Source organism: Capsicum annuum, chromosome 11 (assembly GCF_002878395.1).
Source record: "Capsicum annuum cultivar UCD-10X-F1 chromosome 11, UCD10Xv1.1, whole genome shotgun sequence".
Lineage (NCBI taxonomy): Eukaryota > Viridiplantae > Streptophyta > Magnoliopsida > Solanales > Solanaceae > Capsicum > Capsicum annuum.
This window is the reverse complement of record NC_061121.1, coordinates 10,645,304-10,658,134: the sequence shown is the minus strand read 5'-3', so window position 1 is coordinate 10,658,134 and position 12,831 is coordinate 10,645,304. Positions and strand designations below refer to the sequence as shown.

At 35.5% G+C, this 12,831-nt stretch overlaps 1 protein-coding gene across 4 annotated transcripts; it reads right to left on the bottom strand.

The window, feature by feature from the left end:
- Positions 1 to 3,167: 3,167 nt before the first annotated feature.
- Positions 3,168 to 10,669, bottom strand: LOC107847328 (transcription factor BIM2). Of its 4 annotated transcripts, none has more exons than XM_016691522.2 (8): positions 10,505 to 10,669; positions 10,253 to 10,376; positions 7,903 to 7,987; positions 6,333 to 6,402; positions 6,045 to 6,140; positions 4,508 to 4,908; positions 3,689 to 3,818; positions 3,168 to 3,539 (listed from the first exon to the last, which is right to left on the bottom strand). In XM_016691522.2, exons 2-8 carry the CDS (start codon positions 10,347 to 10,349, stop codon positions 3,432 to 3,434), a joined length of 987 nt encoding a protein of 328 aa, XP_016547008.1. In that variant the 5' UTR covers positions 10,350 to 10,376; positions 10,505 to 10,669; the 3' UTR covers positions 3,168 to 3,431. The 4 variants fall into 4 exon arrangements, with proteins under 4 accessions (XP_016547008.1, XP_016547007.1, XP_016547004.1 ...); XM_016691521.2 differs by having other exon boundaries at positions 7,903 to 7,993; positions 10,505 to 10,665; XM_016691518.2 differs by having other exon boundaries at positions 3,168 to 3,532; positions 7,903 to 7,993; positions 10,505 to 10,660.
- Positions 10,670 to 12,831: the final 2,162 nt, after the last annotated feature.

Below are 12,831 nucleotides of genomic sequence, written 5' to 3'. Positions count from 1 at the left end.
GGTATGATCCTCCACTATTTCTTTTGACTTTTGTTGTCTCCCCTTTTCATCCAACAGCTATATAAATCAACAGAATGCTCAGGCATAGTCTAACTTGTTTCTGTTATGTTGAGCAACAAAGACCAAAATTGAGCTGTAAAAGTGCAGTGTAAAAACATGTGGTTGTTTGTTTCATCTGTCTCATTGCATAAGAAGCACCTGGAAACTATGATGGCCCATTTTTTCTTCAAAACTTCCTGTGTCAAGCATGCTCTTCTAATCACCAATCAAGTAAAGCATTTTACCTTGGTTGGAGATGGGCTCTTCCATAAGTTTCTCTATATTTTTGGTTGCCCTCTATATTGTACTCTTCCTTTCATTCTATAAGCTTTTTTAACAGTAAATTGCCCATCCATATTGTGTTTCCATCTTAATGTATCCAGTTCAGCAGTAGTGCCACTAAAATCTTCAATCCTACTAAGCAAATTAGCTACTCTATCAATCTCCAATCATTTAGCAATCTCCTGAAGGATAAGTTCCAGCCTTGTGCACTCCAAGTGTCATCAATGGTACCATCTGGTTTGTTGCTTAAAACAAAGAGTTCTGGGAACATCTTCATTAATGGACTTTGCTCCTTCCAAGCATCCTTCCAGAAGTTTATTCTTTTTCCATCTCCGACTACGTTTTGCAAGTTCCTTTTCATATTGGGCCATAGGTTTCTGATGGTTTTCCAGACTCCAACCTCATAAGTATCAGTGCTCACATTGGTACACCAAAGATTGAATTCACCAAACTTGTGTTTAATCACCTCTCTCCATAATGCATGTTCCTCCTTGCTGTATCTTCAGAGCCATTTCATCAATAAGCTATTGTTCTATGCTTTTAAATTTTTGATGCCTAAACCACCCTGCTTTCTACTCTTCAGTGTTGTCTGCTAGTTGACAAGATTGTATCCTTTGCCCTCTTTGCACCCATGCCACAAAAAATCCCTTTCTTTGCACCCATGCCACAAAAAATCCTTTCTAAGTCTATCCATTTTTTTCATAACTCTGGAAGGCAGGGGAAATAGAGACATTACATATGTAGGAAGTGCATCAAGTACGGAGTTGATAAGGGTGAGCCTCCCTCCCAATGATATGTACCGAGCCTTCCACCTAGCAAGTTTCTTTTCGGTTTTCTCTATAATTCCATCCCAAATTTCCTCTGCTTTGTGCTCATTGCCCAGAGGCATATCAAGGTATGTAGTAGGCAAATTTTCCACTTTGTATCCTAGAATGGTTGCAAGATACTGAATGTTTGGCACCTCCTTTACTGGGAACAAGCTAGTTTTTCCCTAGTTAACTTTCAAGCCAGAAAAAGCTTAAAAAATAGTCAAAATTAATCTGATGTGCCCCATTTGTCAACCTTAGGCTCACAAAGACCAATGTGTCATCTGCATATTGTAGGTGACATACCTCTAATGTTTGCCCCCTGCTATTTCCTATCTCAAAACCTTTAATCCATCTATTCTGTAACGCTATTCTCATCATGCTATCAAATCCCTCAATTACTAGCATAAATAGGAAAGGAGATAGAGGGTCGCCTTGTCTAAGACCTTTTTCTGAACCAAAAAAAACTACTGGTTTATCGTTTACCGGAACAGAGAACCTAACAGTTTTAATGCAAAAACCAATCCATTTTAACCATTTCTCACCATAGCCCTTTTGTCTGAACGTGTTCAACAAGAATCTCCAGTTGACATGATCGTAAACTTTTTCTATGTCTAGTTTACACATGACACCTTCTTCTGCACCACTAAGTCTTGGTCCACACACTCACTAGCAATTAGTGGTGCATTCATGATTTGTCTCCCTTTTATAAATGTCATCTAATGTTTTTTAACTAAATTGTTAACCACCTTCTTGAGTCTTTTCGCCAATATCTTCCCCATAATCTTGTATATTCCACCTACGAGGTTTATAGGTCTGAAATATTCCAGCTCTGCGGCTCCTACCTTTTTGGGGATCAAAGCTATGAATGTTGCATTAAAACGTTTCTCAAACTCTTGATATTCATAAAAATATTGGAGTCTTCACAATATCCTCTTTCATGAATTCCTAGAAAGCCAAAAATAAAGATGTAAGGAATCCATCAGGCCCTGGTGCCTTTTCCATAGCACACAATTTAATGCTTTCGAAAATTTTATTCTCTTCAAATTGTTTTTGTAGCTTCTCTTGCTCTTCTATTGAGATCCTTGTAGCTTCATGTAACACTAGTTCTGGCCTCCACTCTTCTGTCTCCTTATACAGGTTTTTGTAGTAATTTTGTATAGCTTCTTTGATCTCCTCTGAATCTGTCACCTCTATGCCCTCCACTTTTAGCTTATCTATGGAATTTACCCTTTTGTGAGCTGTCGCTATTCTATGAAAGTATTTTATGTTTTTGTCTCCTTGTTTCAACCATTGTATTCTTGACTTTTGTTTCCAAGTTATCTCCTCATTTCTTGTAACTTCTTCAAACTTCATAGCTAAGTTTGATTTCTACAATGCCTCATTATCTGTGAGAGCTCTTTGTTCCTAAATTGTCTCCAAGTCTGCCAACTGGTTTAAAATATCATCCTTTCTTTGTTTCCAATTGCCCCTATTATTTTTGCTCCAATCTTTTAGCTTTACTTTTAGCATTTTCAATTTCTCTGCTAAAATATAACCAGGCCTCCTATCCACAACGAAATCTCCCCACCAGTGTTTTACCTTTTCTTTGAACCCTTCTACTCCCATCCACCAGCTTTCAAATTTGAAATAATGCTTCTTGAAGTTCAACTCTCCACAAGATAGCATAATTGGATCGGATCCGATCTTCGGCAATACTGTCTGTTTAATGAGAGAAAATTGCTCTTCCCATGATGGCGAGTATAAGAACCTGTTAATTCTTGAGGCGCTTTTATTATTCTCGCCCCTTCTCCAAGTGCAAGATCCTCTGAGTAAAGGAGGATCCACAAGTTCCATCTCTTCAATGCATTCAGAGAACTCAACCATTGCTCTATTTATTCTGAAACAGTTTGTTCTTTCATTGGGATATCTGATTACATTAAAATCACCTCCCGCCACCCATGGCCCTCCATACCTTCCCTTCACTGAGTATAACTCCCCCCATAACTCTCATCTTTCTACCCTTTTACAATCAACATAAACTGCTGTCACATACCAAAAGAAATCAAAATTTTTCCCTGACATTTTACAGCAAGATACATCGTTTAAAACAAGACATTTATAGCATAGCATAGCGACATGTGCTTCTATATACAAATTTTGACTTCACAAACTCAGAACATGTAGAATCCGTCTTTAATTCAGACTGGAAGATATTTGGATGTGATAAAAACAAATGGGATATACACTGATCATCTGATTTACGCGGAGGTGATGCAAAACTTGAGCTGATTTGATTTGGTATTTGACATGCTATAGTCGTATCTATTTCTTGAGCCTCTTTTGAGCCCGGTCCAGCTCTTCACCATTGTTTGTATCCTGAAATTTCTCCACAAATTGATCGCCAGCAGGTGGAGGAGGATTTTCTGTATCCTAGAGTGAAATGTGTACAGTATTGGTCAGCTAAATACCGTGATTTCCCAAATTAACCTAAAGTGAGTAGGATCATGAATAGTACATATTCTTGTGGATACCAACTACGTTTGCTACTCATTTCGAAGATGTGTGAAAAAGCTTCATACCTTAGCAACAGATGGCCCCAAGCTCATTCCCTTAAATGCCTGCTTCCCTAGATTAATTTGCACCGAGACAGTGGCCTGTGAAAGATCAAGACCAGCAGTCTCTAGCGCTTGTGTGAACGAACTCAGTAACCTGAGTAAAAGCAAACAAATCATCAAGGGACAGCAGGAAAAACACATTGATATCATTAGATGACTTAACCAAAGATTACGTTGCAAACAGTCAACTCGACATGAATCTCAGCAAAGGTTGTCCCAAATGTAAGAGGTAAGAACCAGTAAATATTCTCTTGAACAACCCTACATCTAACATAAGCAATCGCGAATAAAAGACTCCGACTTCAAACAAATCTACATGCATACGTCCAAAATAGTTGCATATGAGGTTTGAAAAAAAATATATAGATATTATCCTTTTTTACTTTAAGATTCCAACAACTCAGCTTCACATATTCAAGCATAAAGATGAGAATATAAATGGTATTTCTGGCTATTGTGCTAGAATATAGATAAGCCGGTAATGTGACACACAAAAGCTTTTCTTGGCATACAAAAACTACAACTCATTAGCTAGAGAATTTCAACCTGGGCAATCACCGCAATTAAAAAAATTCCAAATCACTGATGAGAAATACAGAGTTTCAATATCACAACAAAGGCATACTTAAGATACTCAATATCACCACATTTCTTTATGCAAATTATTCTGTGACAGAGATAGCAGTGTCTTAAAGCATCAAAGCAGCACATGGAAAGCCTACTACCAAATAAAAGAATTTACTCACTGTTTTATCAAGAAAAGCAACAAAGTAATTTACTCACAGTGGAGAGTAAGGACTAGAAATGCTAATTGTGCCGCCTTCAATCACGAACTCCTGACCATTCAGAGCATTAGTAGTGCTGGGGCATTCATCAGAAGCAGGTGTGGGTAGCGAGTCAGAGAAGGCACTATCGTTTTGAACAGGGACTGGCACACTGGCCTGAAGAGGTATCGATGTTGCAATTGCCCTGCTAACTAGTTCCTTCTCTTGATCCATTGATTTATAGGAAACATCACCACCAGGATGAGATACAAGTGGATTCCGCTGATTTGCTTGCATAGCTGAAGTGTCGGTTAAAAGATTCTCATCAAACCTTCCTGAATATGTTGGCCCTGTGTCAGTACTATTCCTCAAGGCTTGAGGGGTTGCAGGAAAACTGTGTGCACGCCAGTGACTGTTTCTCTGAAAGATTTCAAAAGTAGCACATATAACTAAACACATTGTCTCCAATATGAAGTATATGAAGTCATGCACCTCACTGAGATGCAAAAACACTGTTTAGGTAGTTGATAGCACAATTTATGTTGCACCCAGGGACTTATCACTGCACAGCCTGAATGGCAGCCCCCTTATATAGCCTAAGTTGCATCAATGGACTTACATTTGGAAGAGAGAGTAAAGTAAGACCGAGGAAGTGGGCATATGCCATAATCTTGTAGGACTAAAGGCCAACACCAGAAAGCAATCGAACCAAAATCTAACTAGGAATAGTTAGCCATAGATCAGATGCAAGCAAAATATAGACCAATCTTCTGAAATCAACACGTTCACATATGTAATAGTGGAAAGATGAAAAAACATTGGAACCACAAAATGAGAGCACCATGCACATACCAGTACATGACATGAATGGTCATCGGAGAGTGTTTGTGTGTTTGAGTGTGTGTAGTGGGGGAATTTTTTTTTAATTTATTATTATTATTTTTTTTTGGGTGGGGGGGTGGGGGAGGGGTTTGCAAAAAAGATGAGTTCTCTTTCCAATTTAACTCCACTTAAGAACGATTTATAGAGTATCGGTGCAATTATGTGGAAGTCTTGTAGATAGATGAGAGTTCAATGTGTCTTTTACAAGTGCAGCAACTTCTGTCTCTGTTAAGACTATATTGCGTTAAAAAAACAACATACCCCGTGAAATCCCACAATTATTATACTGCATTACCTGTCACTGAAAAAGGGAATACCATTCCGTATAAGATTTTATCACTGATCATTATGCATGTGTAACTTTCTCTTTATTTAACCTCGTTAAAACTAAAGAGAAATTGCACTGATAAACTTGATTATTTCCCTCAAGCTTGGTTGGAAATTATAGTACTGCAATATGTACAATTTAGATTAAGTGTATAATTACACAACCAGAATCCTAATCAAATTCCTAATTCATGTGAACAATATCTTAACAAACTGAAGCAAGGGTATTTTCGGTTAGAGGAATCAAATAATTAGCACAGCTAAGAGCTAGAATCCAATTCAAAAGTTCACAACCAAAACATTTATGGTGAGAATAGAGACGTTATAAATATAGGTACACAATTTACCCATGGCATAAGTTTTGTAGGCTCTGAGTTCCAAGGTTGATACGATCCTTCATACTTCTGAACTGTCTCCTGTAAATACTGTACGTACTGAATTACCTGCATACAAACACAAAATGGCCAAAGAATCAACTAGTAATTCACCTTCTATTGTCAAGAGACCTTCTCTTCTCCTCTTGGTAAAGAGAGCCTCCATTTCTAGTTCGACAAAGAGAAAGAACTGATCATCAAAAGAAACCAATAAATCTACACTTCAAAGATGAATGTAAAAGTTTTGTTTCTAAAATGTACCTCGGACAAGAATGACGCGGTATCTCGTTTTTGATCAGTATGAGGTATCAAATTTCTCAATGTCTGAAATCTAAAGATAGACAAAAAGCTTTGTCAGAAGTGTAGAAATTGTGTTCAGACATTCTACCGATAGTTACAAATTCTAAAGACACAGTCATAAAGAAACAAATGCATTATCTTGTATATCACATTGAGCAAGTATAGAGAGCCCGTTGCAACACAAATAAAATCACAGAACATACAAATGGAGATCAGATGTTCATCAACATGACTTACATCAGTGCAGAGCAAGTGTATTTGCAATGGTACGAAGTGGTAGGTTGCTTAGCTTCTCCTTCCATACCAACAGTAGAAGTAGTAGTAGTATTACTCTTGTAGTTCTTGTCCTACGATTTCTGTTACTATCTGTTGTTTCTTGTACTACAATTAGCCTACTACTTTGTTGTAGTTACAATGTTTGTTTGTTTTTGAGCCGGGGCTCTCTAGGTAGGGGATGGGACTGCGTACACTATACCCTCCCCAAATCCCACTTGTGGGATTACACTGGGTACTGAGTGTCTTGCCAGTTCAGAACCTACTGCTTAGAGAGTACATAACTTGATATCCATATCCAATATATTTTCAGCAGACTGGCAGTAATTCCTAATGGAATGTTAAAGCTTTTTTCTGTGTATACTTTTCCATTCATAAATGAAGCTTATCAGTTTTGAGAAGCTTCCACTGCTTTTTAAGAAGCTTTTGCAGGCTTGCCTGTTGTTGAGTTTTAAGTCCTAAATCGACTTCCTAGGTTTCCTTAAGCTTGTCCTAAGCTGCAAATATTAATGTCACTTTCTCAGTCTCAACCCATCGCTCTAGCAAGATAAAAAGCAACTAAAACAACGCATCAAGACGAGATGGAAAAAATACAACAGCAGCAAAGTGGCAACATGGACACCGCCAAAAAAAAAGAAGCTAAACATATAATAATGGACGAAGAATAAGATACTATGCAAGTAGAAAACACGAATACAACTAATAAGGGGAAAAAGGTAAGAGAAGACAGTCCCCCTGTCTCTCCCACATAAAGGTGGTACAACATTCGACTACCTACTAGGGTCATATCCTTAGTAAGCCGAAGGCGTGGTACGTCCTGCCAAATCACCTTCCCCCAGTACTTCTTTGGCCTACCTCTACCTCTCCTAACATCCACTATAGCCAACCTATCGCACCTCCTCTTCACGTGCCCGAACCATCTCAAAGGTCGCTTCCGTCATCTTATCCTCCACGGAGGCTAGTCCCACCTTGCCCAGAGTAGCTTCATTCCTAATCATATCTCTCCTACTATGCCCACACATCCATCTAAGCATTTGAGTGGCTTATGTTAGCAACAGGTAATAGCTTGATTATGAATAAACTAGCACATTGTAATCATTTCAGAGTTTAGCTAACTATGCTATTGGTTCAGTTTGTGAGCTCGTTTATGAGCATGAACTCATGATTCTCGAGTGCAATCCAACACCTAAATTTTACCTTCATACCTTATGTTCCTTTTGAATCAACAATAATTAAAATTAGAAAATTAAAAACAAACCTTTCATTGATCTTGCTCCTCCGACGCTGCTCTGTTACTGAATGCTTCGACCTAATTGCATTTGCCTTGTCACTGTTCTTCCCTTCTGTCACTTCCAACAAGAAATAAATGACATTTTAAACAATTAATACAAACCACAGCAACGAAAGCCCAGTGTAATCCCACAGATGGGGTCCGGGGAGGGTAGTGTGTACGCCGACCTTAACCCTACATTGAGAAGGTAAGAAGGCTGCTTCCAATCTGACAACAGTAGCAACAAGCAGGAACAACAAGAAGAAAATACAATAATCCAGGCTAACGAAAAAACAGAAGGAAATAGAAATCTATGAAAATGAAAATACAAGACTAATACTAATACACCGAGATGGGAAAGCAAAGGACTCGACCACCTAGGAAAAAGACCCTCAGCCAAAATCCGATGAAAAGGAAGACAGCAGCAACAAGCAGGAAGAACAAGAAGAAAATACAAATACAATAATCAAGGCTAATGAAACAACGGAAGGAAATAGGAATCAATGAAAACGAAAATACAACACTAATGCTAATACTCCAGGCATGGGAAAGCAAAGCACTCCACTACCTACTAACCTTCAAATCAAAATTGTCAGAATTTCTATTCATACTTCAAAATGCACCGCCGAAAACGCTTTCTTGCAGAAAACTCAACCATAAAACTACACAAACAATAACATCAAAATTTTGAGATTTCTATTCACACTTCAAAATCCACCTCAAAATACTTTCTTGCACTAAATTCTACCATAAAACTATACAAACACTAACTTTTAACTGTTCGGAATTTCTATTCACACACAAAAATCCACCTCAAGAAAAAAAAAAGCTTTCTTGCACAAAATTCAACCATAAAACTACACAAACACTCACATAAAAATATTCAGAATTTCTATTCACGCTTCAAAATCCACCTAAAAAAAGACACGTACAACTTCCAACCATAAAACTACACAAACAATATCAAATATTCAGAATTTCTGTTCACTTCAAAATATACCCCCCCAAAAAAGCATTCTTGCATAAGATTCTACCATAGAACTACACAAACAATATCAAATATTCAGAATTTCTGTTCACTTCAGAATCTAACCCCCAAAAAAAGCATTCTTGCATAAGATTCTACCATATAACTACACAAAAAATAACATCAAAAGTTCAGAATTTCTATTTACACTTCAAATTTAGTCAAGTCAAATGGAACCTGGCCCAGACACTACTATTATCAAAAGAAAAAAAAAGATGCGTTCTTGCTGAAAATTCAACCATAAAACTACACAAACACTAACATCAAAATATTCAGAATTTCTATTTACACATTCAATTCCACCTCAAAAATGCCTTCTTGCATAAAATTCAACCATAAAACTCCACAAACACAAACAACAAAATTTTCAGAATTTCTATTCACACTTCAAAATTTAATTGAATTGCACGAAAGATGGCCCTGCCACCAGTGTTATTAAAAAAAATGGATGCTTTATTGCTGAAAATTCAACCATAAAACTACACAAACACTAGCATCAAATATTCAGAATTTCTATTCTCACATTCAATTACACCTCAAAAATACTTTCTTGCATAAAATTCTACCATAAAACTACACAACTGCTAAACACCAGTTGATTCTTCCCATTTGTCCCAGCCTTGGTGGACAATCTTACCTAGTTTCGATTGCTGGTGGGAGGTGGCAGGTATCGTGTCTAATTAGTCGAGGTGTGTGAAAGTTGATCCGAACATCACGATTATATAAAAAACTACACAACTAATAAACATTAGGTGATTCTTCTCATCTCTCCTAGCCTCGGTGGAGGTGGGAGGTGGCGGTATCCTGTGATATTAGTCGAGGTACATGAAGCTGGATAGACACCACAATTATCAAAAGAAAAAGAAAAAACTACACAAATACTCCCTCCGTTTTATTTTAGTTGGCCCTCTTTCTAAAAATATTTGTTTCAATTTAGTTGCCCTTTTGATGAAATCATGAGTATTTTATTATGTTCTTTCAATACTACCCTCAACATTAAATGACTAAACAAAGAATATTTACTTCATAATTAATAAGACAAATTTAGTAAAATAAATCCCTAATAAACACTTTCTCAAAGGGAGTGCAAAGTCAGAAAGGGCCAACTATTTTGAAACGGAGGGAGTAATAAACACTAGGTGATTCTTGATTCTTTCCATCTGTCCTTGTCTCACTGGCCAGACATACTTGGCATCAGTCACTGGTGAGACCTGACAGGTATCTCGTGAAATTATGCTAGCCCGAACACCACAGTGATAAAAAAAAAAAAGGGAAACTACACAAATACTAACATAAAAAATATTCACAAACCTTTAGTACTGTTACTGGAAGGTGTAGCATCTCTATTAGAACCAACATCATACTCATCCTCTTCTTCTTCCCCATGATGACCCTTTCCAGATTTCATCGTCTTTTTTCAAGAATTTCAGATTTTCTGCATAAATCAACAAATTGAAGAACCCCACATGATTAAAAACAACAAAAATAAATTCATTCATTAAAAAAAAATAGAGATTCATTCAATATAAAAATTTACAAAAGAACAAAGAAAATAAAGATTACAGTTTTACAGCTTTTCTTGAAAACCCAATTATTTTTTTGATTTGGGAATTTGAAAATTTAGGAGATTTGGGGTATACAAAGAGTGAAAACCGCACTGACACAATCAGTGTTTTTGGTTTTATTGGTATTGGAATTGGAAAATGTAAAGTTGATGCTTTTTTGTTTTGGCTAGTAACTGTTTTTAAGATTCTTTTCTCTTTTTTTTTTTTTTTTTTTTTTTTAAGTACTCCGTCCGTCCATTTTATGTATCGTCATTTAATCGGACATGAAATTTAAAAAATAAATAATGATTTTATAAAATTTACAAAATTGTTTATCTTAAAGTTTACTTTTTAATTGTCTTTTTTTATAAAGTCGGACTTACTAAAAATAAAATAGAAATGATGTCATTAAATAATTACCAAATAAGGAAAGATAATATTTCTTTCTGAGACAGATCAAAAAGGAAATGATGCTACATAAAATGGAACGTAGAGAGTAATATTTTAAGTGACAAGATGGAGTTTTTCATATGGTAAACATTTTTAATTTTAATTCAAAAATTGTGAGTTCGAATTATCAAGAAAATAAAAATGATTGAAAGCTTCTGGGAGGAATTAAAAAAAGTGATCTTTTCGAATTATATTTTAAAATTCATTTTTAAATATTTATGTGACTGTGAAATTTAATTAGATTTTGAAAATATGATCTTTAAATATTGTCAAGTTTCAAGAAATTGGCTAACTACTTTTTGGATTTTTGGGACTTCTATTAATCACTTTGTTTCAAAATGGTTGAACCCATTTTATTTATGGAGAATTGATTTGACTAATTTTCAAAATTAAATTAACGTTTATCCATAAATTTTCAAATATTTTTGACAATACAGTTTTGAATGAATATTTGGGTGAAATTTCACCATATGTTTGATCATAATGTTTGGGAGACATGTCACTCTTATAAGACATTTCACTCTTATAAGTTTTCAAAAAATGAAATTTGACTTAAATACTAATTTTTTCTAGTATATGAAAATTTAGATATTTGTCAAAATTATTTGTCAAATAATGACTAGTTGTATGGGCAAACATTATTTATCAAGTTTTTTTCTCAAAAATTACTTAAAAAATCTATGGCCGAATGAATCCTTAAAATTTCATTAGATCAATTCAATATTTTAAAATTTAAATTTTGATATTCAAAAATTATACGGAATGTGATATAAATTGTAATTTTTTTCATGTCAATTTTAAAATATTACTCAAAATTTATATTATTTGACTCTAAAAAAGAAAATTATCATAAATACTTCTTCTATTCACTTTTACTTGACAATTCCGAATGTCACAAGTAAAATAAAGGGACATATAGTGTTATGGTTAGTTGTTTACCTTAAATTATTGTCATGAGTCATGTGATCCAAATTGATATTTCACGAGTTAGGCAACTAATAAGTGTGAACTAGTCCATACGTTACAATAATTAAGGTCCATCCTTTTTCAATAATGGGGTTCTTATTACTTCTTCAATTTATTTTTATTTATGATCCATCGCCTTTTAGATCAAACTGTATGAATTTTAATTAATATTTGAACATGTATTTTTTTCTATCATATTTAACATCAAAATAATTGTAGCTTAGAGTATTATTCGTATAGCTTCGAACCTTTAAATATTTAATTAATTTACTTTAAATTAGCTTAAAAGTTTAGTCATATTGACTTTCGTAAAGGAAAGTCACGACAAATAAAAATAAACGGAGGAAGTAGGCGACTAATGTTCTTGATGCTTTGATTTTGCAGAAAAGGGTGAAGGAGCTTTAGCTCTTAGTGTGTGAGCTTTGATGAAGACTAGCTTAACTTTTCTATGAACATCTTGACCTTCTCCACGAATCGGAACGATGAATATGAAATAGAATGATTTCGAGGACAAAAGTCGCTAGTATATTGTGAACTAGATCCAAGAAGGGTTATGCAAGATTCAGAAAGCGTAGAAGATGTATATAAAATCTAGAACAACTCTTTCTCGCGATAAAGTTCATCGAAAGATTAAAAAAAGTTAAGGTTCATTGTTGAGAAAAGGCTTCACGAAAGCCAAATGAAAATGGGCAGCTAATGCACAACACATTCCACGTTATCAAGGTAAAGGCTGCGCTCAGGCTAAGGGATGTGATATAGACAACCAAACCTAATGCAAACATTAGTGGCTGCTTCCATGGCTCAAATCTGTAACCTGTACGTCACACGGAGACAACTTTAACACATCAACAACCCAACTTTGAAGAATGAAATAAACGCAGAGAAGTAATTCTTGTTGTAAGTCTCATTTTCAAGCATAGGCATGTCAAG